Source organism: Rhizopus microsporus (assembly GCF_002708625.1).
Source record: "Rhizopus microsporus ATCC 52813 unplaced genomic scaffold scaffold_2, whole genome shotgun sequence".
NCBI classification, from domain to species: Eukaryota; Fungi; Mucoromycota; class Mucoromycetes; order Mucorales; family Rhizopodaceae; genus Rhizopus; species Rhizopus microsporus.
Window position 1 is genome coordinate 1,575,472 of NW_019671917.1, and position 14,616 is coordinate 1,590,087.

A 14,616-nucleotide genomic window follows, 5' to 3' on the forward strand; every position below is an offset into this window, starting at 1 on the left:
TCTCAAAATAAAAATGACTGCTAGAACACGGAAAACATATCATGAAACACATTGTGGTCAAATATTAGGGTAATTGTTTATCAAAGCGTGTTTACTATTGGCTTTTACAAAGAACAAACAAAGTTCTTTTTTTAAAAAAAAATAAGTGGCCACAAGGTTTGCATCCTCTAGGCTTGGACCAGCATTATCGGTTAGGCTTTGGTTGAGGAGGAGGAATGGGTCTTGGAAGGACAGGATAAGGCGCAGGCACAGGATTGTTGATCATGTTTATTTTGAAAATAAAATAAAATAAAGAAACATTCAAAAAAAGTTGAAGCATATTTATATCAAATATTGATGCCCTTTATTGTCATTCTGGAAAAGCTCTAACAACATTTCTAATTTTGTTCATGCTTGTCAGTTATACATATTTATCAATGGAACAAAATTCAGAAGTTATTTTGAATATATGATCTCTTCCCCTTAGCTTTCAATTAATGTGTAAGATTGCCTTGACAACAAATTAGATAACCTAGAGACAAGTCACGGGAATTGAATTCTGTCCATCCGTCTACTCCGTTCACTTGTCTTTTTTTTATTCAAATATGTCAGCACCTGTACGTTACGAGTATCTCATTTCGAAGTAAGCATTTATAAACAAGGGAGTATGTAACTGTTAGATATTTATTATTACTTGAAGGTACGGTGATATTGCATTCTCTGTTACTGTTGGCACATTAGCATACTTTCTAAATGAGCGATCTGATCCACGCACACAAAATGGAAAGACATTAAAGGATCTCGTCTTGCGAGCAAGACAAAGACAAATACAAGAAAGAGAAGCAGCTAGACGATCATAGTGTAAATAAAATGCTCTATTTTTTTCAATTATATTGATACAACTAGACCATCCGTGTATGTTTTGTGTGTATATGTATCCGTGTTTAGAGAAAAAAAAAAAAGCTTCACTATGCATCGGTGAGTCGGATATCTAATAATTATGTCATGGTGTACGTTCTATGTGCGTTATAGAACAAGAAACTCGGCTTCTTCCGTTCTTCTTTCTGTCTTTCTTTCCTTAAAAATGTCTCAATCCTTACAGCATTCCAAAGCGCCGCTTTTGAAAAGAGACCCTTCCAGTGCAACCCATTACAGTACCTTTTCAGACAAGACAAAGAGACAGAATAAGCCGACGTTGCCTATGCGTACGACCAAAGTTTCGCAAAAACTAAAGCTATTCCCGGAAGATAATGAGCAACAATGGACTCATATTAAAGAGGGAGACGTGTATACGCAGCTAACAAAAGAAGAGGCGAATATGGTAAAGGTCATGGATAAAGGCCAGTTGTTAAGAATGACAGCCTACTGCACTGCCTCGTAAGAAAGTTTTTATTTTACTGTAAGTGTTGTCTAACCTCAAAAAAAGAGCCTATCAAATGAATAGATTGTTTGAATACCTTCAATCCAAAAGAAAAACAAACGGAGCTACGCCTAAACGATTTGATGAATGGTTTGTGTATACGTTTTTTCTTTTTTTTATGTTGTACTAAAACAAAAGTAGCCTCTATACACAGTTTACCCTCGCTTATCCTCCAAAGCCACCACAAAAAACAGAGAGAGTAGAACAAGATACGACAACATTAATACCAGAAATGTTTTTATTTGATTATGGTGTCATTGTCTTTTGGGGAATGGAGCTAAAAGAAGAACAAAGGATACTTAAATTATTGGAATCTTTTGAAGAAGAGAAATTAGGTAAGAAAAAAAAAGGCAAAACGGATAGGAAGAGGGTATTAAAGTATATATGTTTAGGCCCTGATGATGTCGAAACCGAAGAACTTTATTTTTATTATGACAACAATTCTCAACCACGTATTTATAATGATATCATCACCTTGCGTCAACCATCCAACTACCTTGTAAAATTAACCATATCTCATGCAATTGCTCAAAGCGTCAAAATGACTTTATTTGAAAGACTGGTTGATGATACAATAAATGAAACAAAATATATACCTCAAATAATGGCCGAAAGTGGTAATATAGACATGTCACGGTAAATATAGCAATGAACAACATAAATATATCAACTGACAACAATGTATAGAGCAGCCATTACAAAAAAGATTGGACAACTATTTATAATGAGAATCAATGTAAACTTAGTATCCAACATTTTGGATACCCCTGAAATATTCTGGTCAGAGCCTACTTTAGAGCCTCTCTACACTGCCATGCGAAGTTATTTAGAAATATCACAGAGAGTAGAACTTTTAAATCAACGTGTAGATGTGATTAGCGATCTATTGGGAATGCTAAAGGACCATCTCAATAGCTCACATGGAGAGCAGCTAGAATGGATTGTGATTTGGTTGATTGGCATTGAAATAGTTGTGGCTGTCATTACGACATGTTTGGATGCGTTCAGCTTATCACAAAAATAAATATGACTATATATATAATGAATCTGTTTACCTTTGATCAACATTTCACATGCAGGTAAATGTTTGTAATTAGACTAACGAAATAAACCCAAATGAAATACATGTTAATGTGAAAATGTATAAAAAAAGAAATTCTATTTCACTAAAATTAGACATGATTTGTACAGAAAAAGTAAAGAGATCAAAAATAGATTTTGGAAAGGGGACCCTGGATTGATTATAGACAAAAGAGAAGAGGGTTTGTTTGTTAAAATGGTCGTGTGTTCAAATTTTCAACAGGCTGCATAAAAGCTGGTTTTGAATATTGCTTGTAGTAAACGGCTATGCTTATTTCTTTTCCATGTCTCCTTAAACTTGCAACAGTATTAGGGAGGCTGTAGTTCGACTCCATAGCATTAGTTTGTGTAATGTTACTCAACAAAGTTGACTATGCGGCTTATGAATTAGATAGATCAAGCTATTTTCTTCTGGGGAACAATAGCTATAATCAAGCTTGCTTGTTGGTTCTTGATGAAAAATAAATAATAGCAATGGAATGTTATTAAAGTTTAATGAACACGCCCCTTTTAACCCTACCAGGTAAGAGCTCATTTGTGCTACAGTCAAATCAGTCCGCCAGCTATCGAAGGATGCCTCGGTTTGCTCTAGTTGTATGATGACAGAGATGACGAGTGTCGTAATGATTTGTACAATAAGCATATGTTATATTTTGTTGCTCAAAAAGGGACTAATATACAAAGTCAATAATTTATTTATAAAAGAATGCTATGTTACACTCTTTAATGAACGTAAAGGAATAATCTCCGTATTCTATGTAGCAAAGAAAACTTCTCTTCCTTTTTTCCTTTTTTGAACAATTAATTATGTTGAGCTATCATAAAATTAAAGTAAATTCAAAAGAGTAGGTCCGTTATTCAAGCTATGATGATCATAAACAACATACTACCTGCTGACGGCTGCATATGTTTCTATAATGTAGAATATAAACAAGGCAATGGTGTTTTGTTTTCTGTTTTAAAATTCAGCTATATAATAAAGACTTTTTTAAGCCAAGTAACTTGCCTTGTTTCTCTTGTTTTTCTTCCCCTTTCCCACATCATGAAACTAAATTGTGCATTGATATACCTCACTTGCTTAATATCCTTTATCTCGACTATTTATGCTATCCCCATACAACAAACATCGTTCCAACCAAACATACAACAACACATATCAATAAATGACCAAGCCTATCCTACCATTGATCAATTAGAGGAACATTATACTCAAATTGTAGGCAAGGTGATCGATAAGACTCTAAATGACCTGCTAGAAAATGTACCAGAGACATTTTTGACAATCCATGAATTACAATCGCTTGGCAAAGGTAACACATACTCTCGTCGTTCGACGTTTTGTTGTAACATGCTTCTAACACTGTGGAGTAGAGTACTGTCAAACATCACTATTTGAATTTATTCAAATTATTGAAAGCAAATTAATCAAGATGAAAGCTGATTTAGTTGCTGCTGTTCACCCTTTACTAGAAACAAAACAAAATATCAATGCTGCCTTAATAGAACGGATCAATACAGATGATTTAGCATATGATATTATTCGTCAGCTATATGCCACTGATTTAAGTGCCTTGGACAGAATTATCTACACTCTAAGTAGTAGATCATTCAGATTAAAGCAACATCACGAAACGAATGAAGCATTGGCTCTGAGGGCTTGGTTAAGCTCATGGCTGATGGATATCGAATTGGCTTTGAATCAAGCAATTGTAACTCCGTAGACCGCATCTCTTTCTCTTTCTTTCTTTCTTCTTGTAAATACATGTCACTGACCCAAGATGGATTTAGAACCAGTTTATTAAACTTTTACGATAATAATATTAATATTAATAACAATGAATGGAATTTGATGCATGTTATGAATTATGTTTACTTAAAGAAAATCTGCTTCCTGCAAGCAAAGAACAACCTTTATATACACATAGAATACCACATCTTATATTCAACGAGTTATCAAGTACCCGTTCTTTATTTTAAACCTTCCTATTATCATGGTACTATAAGAGAATATGCATGAATTATCATTAATGCGTTCATTCCTCCATCAGATGGTTCTCCTCTCTCTTTAGATGACATATACGAGCATATCGTACCCTTTGATTATCATCAACAATTAAAACAACACGCCTATGTTCCCTGTATCTCTCAAGCAGATCATCCGCTAATCAATACCCCCTTTTGGTACATTCATCCCTGCGAAACAACCAAATTGATGACAACTATCTCACCAGAGATCAAGGATTATGTCCAATCGTGGTTATCCTTGGTAGGTCCTGTTATTCGCTGTCATGTGTCTAAAGCGCTCTTTTCATGAGTTTTTGTTTCTTCTACTACTGCCGCAGCTGTGGCTTACTGTGACCATTTTGCTTATTTTGTCCTGCTTTGGGCATTTTTTGAAATTTTTACATATATTTTTTCTTTCTAGCTAAACATTTTCATTTTAAAGCAATAAATCATGTCAGAACAACCCCATATCTTTACTTGCATTTCCTGTCAAGTGGCATTTCAATCACCAGAGAGCCAGCGTGCTCATTATAGAACAGATTGGCATAGATATAATTTGAAGAGAAAAGTTGTCAATCTTCCTCCTGTCACATTTAGTCAATTCAACGAAAAGGCTGAAGGTATGTATTGGATAAAGAAAAGAAAAAGAAAAAATATAACACAATGAATTATAGCTCGTGAAGCTAAGGAAGCGGAAGAAAAGAAGGCTATTGAGACAAGGAACAATTACTGTACTAGTTGCCGAAAGAGCTTTGGTTCCACTAACCAATATGATAACCATATGCAATCCAAGAAACACAAAGATAATGTGGCCAAGCAGGCTTCGGCTCTGCCGAAAAAATCGAATGACCAGCCTAAACAGCCAAAGACAATTGATATGCGTGTGACGGAAGAGACGACAGAAGAAGAGATGATGGCCATTATTGATGAAAAGATCAAGTCTGCACCTCGTCTGGAAGAAACTGATTGTTTATTTTGTACACACAGAGCAGATACCTTTGAAGACAACATGTCGCATATGACTTCGGTTCACAGCTTATTTATTCCCGATATCGAATACTTGATTGACTTGAGAGGACTCATTCGCTATCTGGGTGAAAAGATCACGGTTGGTAATGTGTGTATATTTTGTAATGGCAAAGGAAGAGGCATGAGATCTGTAGAAGCAGTTCGCAAACATATGGTAAGTTCAACAAGAAATAATGTGATGTAACATATCGCTTATACGAGAGAAACAGATCGATAAGGGCCATTGCAAGATTGCTTATGAAGATGACGACGATGCAGCTGAATTGGTTGATTTCTATGACTTTTCATCATCTTATCCACAGCCTGAAGATGGTGAAGAGGTGGATGTCGATGCAGAATTAACTCAATTGGCACAAGGCCTTACCTTGGCTGATGATGAGATGTCGCTCGTTTTACCCAATGGCAGTGTTGTTGGCCATCGTCACTTGAAGCGTTACTATGATCAGAAATTGAAGCCAGAAGAGGTAAAAAGAGACCTTTATTTCCCTTTTAGAGCAAAAAAACACTAATTTGGATTGTTTTTAGACACGAGATTCTGTACTGATCAATAAGCTCATTGGACAGTACTCAGATTCACCTGCGTTCGAGTCTATGCGTCGTAATAACAGCAAGCAGCCATTACTTTTGACAGATTCTCGCAATCGACAAGGACTTCGTACATCTGAGGCATTCAAGGACCTTCGTCGTCAGCATGAATATACCACGCGTGTTGGTATCAACGCAAACAAATTACAAAAATACTTTAGAATCCAAATCCTGTAATTGCAAGCACATAATTTCATTATTTTGTATAACCATCGCACAAATAAAAAAAACCCTGGGTTTCATTTTACCGCATGACCCATCTTTTCCCGCAAGAGTTACTCGCGATCTGTTAATATTATCTGTAACCTTACACTAGATTGCAACCTGCGGTCTTAAGGATTTCATTTTTAATGCAACATTATATTATTGTATAACAGATCCCATAAACAGATAAAATGTATCAAATAAAGAAATTAACCTCTTTGATATGAGTTGTGTCATCTTAATCCAAAAGGTTTGCAAGCAAACCAATTCATATATAAAAGGGGGCATTCATTTCAATGAATTTTTTTTTTTTTCATTATCATCACAACTCTTTCCCTTCTTTTCAATAATGAAATTCACTCTGATCTCTTCTTGTATTGCAATTGCTGCACTGGCTGTCGCAGTTGACGCTGCCCCTGGCGAAAAGAAAATCAGCATTCCTTTAGCAAAGAATCCCAACTACAAGCCTAGTGCTAAGAACGCCATTCAAAAGGCCATTGCCAAGTACAACAAACACAAGATCAATACTTCTACTGGTGGTATTGTCCCTGATGCTGGTGTTGGTACTGTCCCAATGACTGATTATGGAAACGATATCGAGTACTATGGTCAGGTCACCATTGGTACTCCTGGTAAAAAGTTCAACCTTGACTTTGATACCGGTTCCTCCGATTTATGGATTGGTAAGATATAGAGGGGATGAAGGAACTGTGTACTCATATTATGATAGCTTCTACTTTATGTACCAACTGTGGTTCTCGTCAAACCAAGTACGATCCCAAGCAATCTAGCACTTACCAAGCTGACGGTCGTACCTGGTCCATCTCTTATGGTGATGGCTCCTCTGCTAGCGGTATCTTGGCCAAGGACAATGTCAACTTGGGCGGTCTCCTCATCAAGGGTCAAACTATCGAATTAGCCAAGCGTGAAGCCGCCAGCTTCGCCAATGGCCCCAATGACGGTCTTTTGGGTCTCGGTTTCGACACGATCACTACTGTTCGTGGTGTCAAGACCCCTATGGATAACTTGATCAGCCAAGGCCTCATCAGCCGTCCCATCTTTGGTGTCTATCTCGGCAAGGCCAGCAACGGCGGCGGCGGTGAATACATCTTTGGTGGCTATGATTCCACCAAGTTCAAGGGCCCCTTGACAACTGTTCCTATTGACAACTCTCGTGGCTGGTGGGGTATCACTGTCGACCGTGCTACGGTTGGCACTAGCACTGTTGCTAGCTCCTTCGATGGTATCCTCGACACCGGAACCACTCTCTTGATCCTCCCCAACAACGTTGCTGCCAGCGTTGCTCGCGCTTATGGCGCCTCTGACAATGGTGATGGTACTTACACCATCTCTTGTGACACTTCCAGATTCAAGCCTCTTGTCTTTAGCATCAATGGTGCCTCTTTCCAAGTCTCTCCTGATTCCCTCGTCTTTGAGGAATACCAAGGTCAATGTATCGCTGGTTTCGGTTATGGTAACTTTGACTTTGCTATCATTGGTGATACCTTCTTGAAGAACAACTATGTTGTCTTCAACCAAGGCGTTCCTGAAGTCCAAATCGCTCCTGTCGCTCAATAATTTATTTTTTTATTAATTTATTTATTTGATATAGTGCGAACGGTAAATATTGCCGCTTTGCCAAAAATAAATGTCGTCCACTCTTTCTCAAATTTATATGTTATGTTAAATAATACAAAAAAGTTCAACTATAAGGTATGTTATTATTATTATATAACGTGTCATACTTAATTCCCCTTGGTCACGAAGTAATCTTGTTTGGATATTGTAATCATTTATTCAATAACAGGGAAACAATGGAAGCAAACCATTTGCTACAGCTTCAGAATATAACCCCAAGATTCTTGATATTTACTTGAACTGCTATTTAATCAACTGTTATGGCCACCCTAAATATCTAATAGTTACCCAAATGTTCATTTATTAGCACGTCAGAAAATAACTCTTGAAACCGTCAAATGCATTTTAAAGGAAATGACTTGACCATAAAAAGAAGGATATTTATTTTTGAGGAAAGCACTATATCAAATAAATCTTTGGTATGCATAAATACTATGTGTATTTGTCTTTTTCTGTACAATAAAGTGAGAGAAAAAGGGAATATGTATATACAAGAAGGTATCAACGAAATTCAAAGTGCCCAAAGCCTCGATCAGGTACATGATCCAATATTAATTCTTGATACCAGTCTTTATGTTGGCGAAAGAAATAAAATCCCCTAATTTGATTAAGTGACCGCTGATAACAAATATAGTAAAAGCCAGCAAAGCTTGCGCCATGAATGGCGTTCACATGATGATCAGGAACAAGAAACTTCTCTTTCCATCTCATGTATACAAAATCACTGTCCTTTTCATCATATACAAATTTATCCTCGTTAAATTTATCAACAAATGGCTCAAAAGAAGGAAATCGTCTCTATTGTTTTTTTGTTTGTTTTTTTTTTTTTTTGTTTTTTTTTTTTTTTAGTTCGCATGAATCGAACATGGCTTTTTTTTTCTTTTTTCTTACCCAGTGTGCCGCATCACTCTTTTGATCTGCTTGCCATTTTCGAGTGTGAAACGAATACTTGGGTCCAATAATTTCGGCTTCAAAGAATGTCTATAATGTTGTTAAGCAACCATTTCTAGAGACGTGCACTATGGCAACAATCGTCTCTTCTCCTTACCGTCAATTCCGGATATTCGACAGTTAAGCCCTTGATACTTAGATAACCACTCAACGCACTCTCTCGTATATTAACATCCTGTTCATACTTGGGTCAGTCCTCACACATGACAGTAACTATGTTTTCATGAGAGGTACCTGAATTTCTACAACCACCTCATAACTGTTTGTTCCACACTTTTGGTATCCTTTAAACCGGCTTCCAGTGTAAAGTCCAGTAAGACGATTGGGTCTGTAGTATCGTTTATTGGATATATCCGAGGGTACTTGCTTTTGAACACTCGGCTTGGGTTCAATAAGTATAAGCTTGCTGTGTTTCTTTATTGACTCGCAAACTGTAATAGAGGGAATAGGCATCTTTTTGGGAAGAAAAAAATGTAAATAAACAAATAAAGAAAAGGAAAGAGAGATCAGGCGGTTTTTGTTGCTTATTTTTTCCCCGCGCGCACGCACTTCGCATGAAAACAGAGTCACTTTTTTTTACCACCAAAAAAAATAATAATCGTTTTCTTTTGTTGAATTTGCAATGGATGAGGATAACGTAAAAGGGATTTCAAGATGCAATTAGGAAGCTTATAAGTTTCATTTAGGAATACATGACCGCATTATTATATAATGTGAAAGAAATTGCTGATCGAGAAGGTACAAGCTTAGAGGACGCAAGGATATAAAAGATGCTAAACTCAAAGTTAGCGCGATCACTTGGAAAGGAAACTTCACCAGAATTTGTATTGTCATTGACCGAAGTTTTAGCCTCTCAAATAAGTAAAGTAAAAGAAATCAAGACAATGAAAATGCTAAAGATTATTTAGAGTTATTGGGTCAGGATTTAGAAGCATTTGCAAGGTGATAACTACTTTAATATAACAAATCCGCATTTATAACACTTTCCATAGACACGGTAGACGTTCAGTTATCTCAATGGAGGATGTCAAGGTAAGCAAGAAATAGGTGTAAATATTGCCTAACATACTGTGTACATGACAGCTATGTGCCCGTAGAAACGACACATTGGTAAGAAATTGAGAAAGGTTATGCTTTATTATTAACTCTTTATTATACACAAACAGTATGAGGTTATCTCCGAGACAGCAAAGGAAATAGCTGAAGATGCCAATAAACGAAAGCAAAGAAAGTTATAAAAGCTTACGTTCCTGTTCGTTCACTTGCATCATTTGCTGTCGAAGATCATCTGCGTGAATGCATCCGTGATCAATAGGGAATAAGCCAGTTACAGCTTCGGCTAGTGGAGTAGATTTGTGTTGTTGTTGTTGAGCTGGCTCCGGACTTGGACTTCTAGGAGCTTTCCTGTCTTCTTCGTGTCCTTCTATTAGCTTTTCACCCGTCTCCTTGTGATTTTTCTTTTCTTTTCGATCTTGCACAACGTCTTTAACAAACCCTGCCACATCTTTCACATAGCCCACAACACCTAATTTTTCAGGTGATAAGCTGTGCTGAGAAATTCTTCGCTCGCTCTTTGGAGGAGGAGGAGGAGAAATAGAAGGAGTGCGGATGATGTGTTTTTGTTGGTATGGCTTCTGTTCTGGAACAACAGCTGTTTGCACAGGAATATGTTGAGGAATGTCTTGGTGGTCCATAAGATATAAAATTAGAATAGAGAAAAAAAAAAAAGAAAAGGATTCTAAAGACCTTTTATACGTCATTTAGTTTTATGCAACTCTTCATTTTAAACTCATCATTTAGTGGACCCATTTACCCAGGCTTTATGGGATGATTCAGAGTAATTTTGGCACTCAGTTGGGACATCAAGTCGTTCCACCTTCAATTGGGTTTTTTGTGTGTGCCTAAACCAATCCTCCTTTCCCAGCCTACTAGTGTACTTAATGGCTTTCCGAGCCACCCTTTACTTTTATAACAATGAATGCAAATAAAAATTCCAACGTCCTCTTTTGATGTAATTAAAGTTGTCAAATAGATATTTACATCTTTGCTAGTAGCGATGTCCGATTATGCTCAATGTTTTCAAAGCTAGTTTTCCTCAAGTCGTTCTTTCTTGGCTATTTTTTTCTCTCTCTATATCCTTACTTATATCGTTTCTTTCCTTATTGTATACTGCCTAGAAGGGGGCTGTTTGCCTTTTAAAAAATGTCACCGAGACACAGATCTTGTGTATTGGAATTTTGATTTCTGTATGTGTTTTTTTAGCCTTGACAAGAACAAAAAAAGGGGGGAGAATGTGTTGCTCTTACGCTAGTCTATCATTCTACATACCGTGTCACAGTATATGCATTTAAAATATGGTTTTATTGTCTCTTTCTCTTTTCCCTTTCTTTTCATTAAAACATATATGCTTGGATCATCCAGCCTTGCTCACCTACACCCATCCACCAGGATCGCCCGATCTCCATTCATCAGAAAGAAATACAATGGATCACTAGTCAACATCCTCGAGACACAGCATAAACTAAACAAGATCAACCAAGATCAACTATTGCGCGTATGCGTTCGAAAAAGACCACGATCGAAAAAGGAGCTGAGTCAAGGCGAAAGGGATGGTGTGTCTGTCATGGATGATAACTGTACAATCCTTATAAATGAGTCAAAGTAAGAAACAGGAGAGAGAATGTACCGCGTTTTGGCTCACGTGTATTTAGAAAACGACCTGACTCATCTCATTTTACTGAACGTTACATGTTTACATTTGATGACGTGCTAAATACAGATCATGTAAATAGTTATGTAAGTGTACATTTGGTAGAAAGAGTGAAAAGTGATAACATTGTTTGAAAGGTTTATGAGAGGACAGCTCAACCACTTGTCAGTTACATTTTTGAAAAGAGTGGAAATGCAACTTGCTTCGCCTAGTAAGTTCTTTATATTACAGATATTGGATGAATCTAATCATTGTGTTGCAACAAGTGGACAACGTAATTCAGGCAAAACTCATACCTTGTTCAACAGTCATGACGGAATAAGCGTCTTGGCGGCACGTGAGGTTTTAAATATGCTCCAGAAGCCGGAATATATGCATCTGTCTGCATGGGTGGGGTTTTATGAAATATATCAAGATCAATTGTACGACCTATTAGATGATCGTAAGAAGTTGTATACAAGAGAGATAAAAGATCATCCTATGGCCATTGTCGGATTAAAAGAGTTTCGTATCAAAAATGTATCTGATATGATACAAATGATAAACTGTGGCAACCAATTGCGTATGAAAGGTAAAGTTTATCTATAAAAAGAAGCAAGTAAAATGACGCATATCTATAGATCCACTTTATTCCCATGCTGTTTTGCAAATCGCCCTGAGGCAAACTGACGACAAGAAGGTAACCATGGGGAAATTAAGAGTGATGGAAATAGCCGAAGGCGCATTAGATAAAGACGAAAGGACAAGGGCAGATGTAGAGCTGAGATCAAAGCCAGTAAAGACAAAAAAAGTGATTCGTTTACTAAATGAATCATTTATGAATAAATCGCGTGCATGTATGATTGCGACCGTATTGTCTACTCCATCCAATATTGAGAGCACGTTGGATACGTTAAGATGTGCGAATGAAATCAAAGGTCAAAAGGAGTCTAGGGCCATTAGTCCCGAGAAGATGACAGAGTTTCTTCGTCAGCATAAACAGCATATTTGTGATATGAACGAATGTTTAAACAAGGAGATCAAGTTTATTCATCAGCCACATGCAAAAAGAAGCGTAAATGAATTTATCGAGTATCTGGAGACATTGAGCGATTTATTGGAACTAAAGGCAAGATCGATTCAACAATTAAAGAAGAGGATAGACGAGATCAAGAAATAAACTGTGTATCGATGCCATATGTAAAATCATAGATGATTATTTTGCCCAAATTCGTCGAACAGATGATTTTACCAAAATCAAACTGTAAATTTAGTATTCTGCCATAGGTGGCTTGACTTAGACTTCTTAATAAAATCCCATTTTCTAATCCCCAAATCTTTAAGCTTCCATCATAGCTTCCACTGATGATTCTTTTACTTTTACTGTCTAGTTGTATTGTACGTACAAGATCTTTATGGCTCACTAGAGTATGAATACATTCTCCTGTTGCAGCATTCCATACTTTGATAGTTTGATCACTTGATCCACTGATGATGTATTTACCATCATATTCAACGCATGCGATGCCTCGACTATGTGAGTCTAATGTTTTAAGACATTCACCCGAAGTCTAATGAGATAAATGTCAATATGTCTTTCTTTTTTTTGGGCCTTGTTGCATACCATATCCCATATCTTTATTGTTCTGTCGCCTGATGCAGATACTACTTTGTTGTCTTTAAATTGCACAGCATTGACTGCAGCACGATGTCCTCTCAAGACGGAGTGAAGCTTAATATCTCCGCTATTCTCCAATCTCCAGATACGAACTGTTCTATCCTTTGAACAACTCACCAGTGTGTTTCCTTTAAACTTGACGTTGAGCACACTTTCTTCATGACCCTGAATCACCTTGATGCGTTCTCCAGTGTGAATGTCCCATATGATTAGCGCGGCATCACTACTTCCACTAATCAAGAAACGATGATCAAACTGCAGACAGAGAACACTGCCTAAATGGCCTTCTAGTTTACGGAGCAGTGCGCCTGTATTGATATCCCATATCTTGATATGTCTATCCCTGCTTCCTGTAACAAGAATGGAGTTATTGAATTGTAAACAATAGATCGAGCCACTGTGTTCCAGAGACGCATCTGAAGGAAACTGCCTCATCTTGCATTTTCCTTCATTCCATCTTTTTTCGATCAATGATCTATTGCGATACAGTCGTTTCCAATTGATATAACGTGTATCGGTTGATTCTTTATAATGATAAATAGGTGTTTCATCGTATTTTATATGACGTCTAAGAGGAGGTCTATTTATAAAGGGTCTTTCTTTTATGATATGAGATAATGCTTCTTGTCTATTGAATGATGATAATGGCTGTGATTTCGATGAACAAACTTGTTGAACGGCTGAATCAGTATTGAGAGCAAACTTTTCCAAAATAGGAGGTGGAGCTTTGAATGGTCTTAGTCGGGGCATCATGGGTAAAAGTGATCTGGGTGTGCTCATGCTTTTCTCGACAAGTGTTCGTTGTGATAATAAATATTCCTTTACTGCCCTTTGATTAAATGACCAACCTGAATGAAGGTACAACTCTTTCCATAACTGCTGATCTTCAATAATTGATTTCCACTGTTTTGAAACGCGTGACATGCGAACAAGGGATTTGGTGTCCAATCGATAGAGGATATCTAATTTTATCTCATAAGGTAGTGACTACACAATAAAAGGGTTAATGGAATCAAAGATAACACTTTCTAAACTTACAGAGATATAATCCTTATAGACAAGTGGTGATAATCGATTCATGACTTTTGTTGTAGATGATACGGGTATACATAATAGCAATTGATAGGCAAATTCTAATAAAGTATAGTTTATATATTTATAGTTTCTATTGTTTTCCTAAAAATTTTAACCTGCTTTTTCTTCATCTGACCAACTATTCATAAAACCAGGTAATTTAAATCCTTGTTCTACAAAGCCTTCATCCATATTATTATTGTTCATCATTTATAAATAAGAAAAGAGACAAAGAGAGAGAGGGAAGAAGTGAGAAAAAAAGAGAGAGAGAAAAGAAACAAAGAT

At 36.8% G+C, this 14,616-nt stretch overlaps 10 protein-coding genes across 10 annotated transcripts; 7 read left to right on the forward strand and 3 right to left on the reverse strand.

Annotated features, from left to right (window-relative positions):
- Positions 1 to 584: 584 nt before the first annotated feature.
- Positions 585 to 839, forward strand: RHIMIDRAFT_234096 (uncharacterized protein; the record flags this gene model as incomplete). Its single annotated transcript, XM_023608096.1, has 2 exons — positions 585 to 622; positions 680 to 839. The coding sequence occupies 2 exons, from the start codon at positions 585 to 587 to the stop codon at positions 837 to 839; spliced, it is 198 nt and encodes a 65-aa protein (XP_023470205.1).
- Positions 840 to 1,180: 341 nt separating this feature from the next.
- RHIMIDRAFT_286145 (DUF155-domain-containing protein) lies at positions 1,181 to 2,423 on the forward strand (the record flags this gene model as incomplete). The annotated part of the gene is made up of 5 exons (XM_023613352.1): positions 1,181 to 1,356; positions 1,406 to 1,489; positions 1,541 to 1,734; positions 1,792 to 2,035; positions 2,087 to 2,423. 5 exons carry the CDS (start codon positions 1,181 to 1,183, stop codon positions 2,421 to 2,423), a joined length of 1,035 nt encoding a protein of 344 aa, XP_023470206.1.
- Positions 2,424 to 3,521: 1,098 nt separating this feature from the next.
- On the forward strand, positions 3,522 to 4,200 carry RHIMIDRAFT_247022 (uncharacterized protein; the record flags this gene model as incomplete). Its single annotated transcript, XM_023610373.1, has 2 exons — positions 3,522 to 3,789; positions 3,851 to 4,200. 2 exons carry the CDS (start codon positions 3,522 to 3,524, stop codon positions 4,198 to 4,200), a joined length of 618 nt encoding a protein of 205 aa, XP_023470207.1.
- Positions 4,201 to 4,715: 515 nt separating this feature from the next.
- RHIMIDRAFT_62748 (uncharacterized protein) lies at positions 4,716 to 6,499 on the forward strand. The gene is made up of 4 exons (XM_023615480.1): positions 4,716 to 5,103; positions 5,158 to 5,666; positions 5,722 to 5,976; positions 6,038 to 6,499. Exons 1-4 carry the CDS (start codon positions 4,935 to 4,937, stop codon positions 6,272 to 6,274), a joined length of 1,170 nt encoding a protein of 389 aa, XP_023470208.1. The 5' UTR covers positions 4,716 to 4,934; the 3' UTR covers positions 6,275 to 6,499.
- Positions 6,500 to 6,650: 151 nt separating this feature from the next.
- RHIMIDRAFT_247024 (rhizopuspepsin II) lies at positions 6,651 to 7,879 on the forward strand (the record flags this gene model as incomplete). The annotated part of the gene is made up of 2 exons (XM_023610374.1): positions 6,651 to 6,984; positions 7,032 to 7,879. The coding sequence occupies 2 exons, from the start codon at positions 6,651 to 6,653 to the stop codon at positions 7,877 to 7,879; spliced, it is 1,182 nt and encodes a 393-aa protein (XP_023470209.1).
- Positions 7,880 to 8,440: 561 nt separating this feature from the next.
- RHIMIDRAFT_197916 (uncharacterized protein) lies at positions 8,441 to 9,062 on the reverse strand (the record flags this gene model as incomplete). Its single annotated transcript, XM_023606238.1, has 3 exons — positions 8,441 to 8,737; positions 8,831 to 8,920; positions 8,988 to 9,062. Coding segments are annotated over 3 exons (462 nt in total), but the record flags the coding sequence as incomplete, so codon positions are not given.
- Positions 9,063 to 9,487: 425 nt separating this feature from the next.
- On the forward strand, positions 9,488 to 10,606 carry RHIMIDRAFT_289290 (uncharacterized protein). The gene is made up of 7 exons (XM_023613629.1): positions 9,488 to 9,527; positions 9,577 to 9,628; positions 9,680 to 9,751; positions 9,799 to 9,832; positions 9,883 to 9,922; positions 9,974 to 10,000; positions 10,057 to 10,606. Exons 1-7 carry the CDS (start codon positions 9,513 to 9,515, stop codon positions 10,126 to 10,128), a joined length of 312 nt encoding a protein of 103 aa, XP_023470211.1. The 5' UTR covers positions 9,488 to 9,512; the 3' UTR covers positions 10,129 to 10,606.
- Positions 10,002 to 10,885, reverse strand: RHIMIDRAFT_62772 (uncharacterized protein). The gene has a single exon (XM_023615481.1). The coding sequence runs from the start codon at positions 10,648 to 10,650 to the stop codon at positions 10,123 to 10,125; it is 528 nt and encodes a 175-aa protein (XP_023470212.1). The 5' UTR covers positions 10,651 to 10,885; the 3' UTR covers positions 10,002 to 10,122.
- Positions 10,886 to 11,294: 409 nt separating this feature from the next.
- RHIMIDRAFT_197217 (P-loop containing nucleoside triphosphate hydrolase protein) lies at positions 11,295 to 12,759 on the forward strand (the record flags this gene model as incomplete). The annotated part of the gene is made up of 5 exons (XM_023606181.1): positions 11,295 to 11,551; positions 11,602 to 11,686; positions 11,738 to 11,811; positions 11,867 to 12,171; positions 12,221 to 12,759. The coding sequence occupies 5 exons, from the start codon at positions 11,295 to 11,297 to the stop codon at positions 12,757 to 12,759; spliced, it is 1,260 nt and encodes a 419-aa protein (XP_023470213.1).
- On the reverse strand, positions 12,582 to 14,581 carry RHIMIDRAFT_62776 (WD40 repeat-like protein). The gene is made up of 4 exons (XM_023615482.1): positions 14,448 to 14,581; positions 14,296 to 14,390; positions 13,204 to 14,244; positions 12,582 to 13,150 (listed from the first exon to the last, which is right to left on the reverse strand). Exons 1-4 carry the CDS (start codon positions 14,539 to 14,541, stop codon positions 12,749 to 12,751), a joined length of 1,632 nt encoding a protein of 543 aa, XP_023470214.1. The 5' UTR covers positions 14,542 to 14,581; the 3' UTR covers positions 12,582 to 12,748.
- Positions 14,582 to 14,616: the final 35 nt, after the last annotated feature.

Coding starts and splice junctions, on each gene's coding strand:
- RHIMIDRAFT_62776 (XM_023615482.1), bottom strand. CDS start 14,541: ATGATGAACAATAATAATATGGATGAAGGCTTTGTAGAACAAGGATTT. Junction 14,245..14,295: donor TCTATAAGGATTATATCTCT/GTAAGTTTAGAA, acceptor TTTATTGTGTAG/TCACTACCTTATGAGATAAA. Junction 13,151..13,203: donor CAATAAAGATATGGGATATG/GTATGCAACAAG, acceptor TTATCTCATTAG/ACTTCGGGTGAATGTCTTAA.
- RHIMIDRAFT_62772 (XM_023615481.1), bottom strand. CDS start 10,650: ATGACGTATAAAAGGTCTTTAGAATCCTTTTCTTTTTTTTTTTTCTCT.
- RHIMIDRAFT_289290 (XM_023613629.1), top strand. Junction 9,629..9,679: donor AGAAATTGCTGATCGAGAAG/GTACAAGCTTAG, acceptor ACTCAAAGTTAG/CGCGATCACTTGGAAAGGAA. Junction 9,833..9,882: donor GATTTAGAAGCATTTGCAAG/GTGATAACTACT, acceptor CACTTTCCATAG/ACACGGTAGACGTTCAGTTA.
- RHIMIDRAFT_62748 (XM_023615480.1), top strand. CDS start 4,935: ATGTCAGAACAACCCCATATCTTTACTTGCATTTCCTGTCAAGTGGCA. Junction 5,667..5,721: donor AAGCAGTTCGCAAACATATG/GTAAGTTCAACA, acceptor CGAGAGAAACAG/ATCGATAAGGGCCATTGCAA. Junction 5,977..6,037: donor AGAAATTGAAGCCAGAAGAG/GTAAAAAGAGAC, acceptor GATTGTTTTTAG/ACACGAGATTCTGTACTGAT.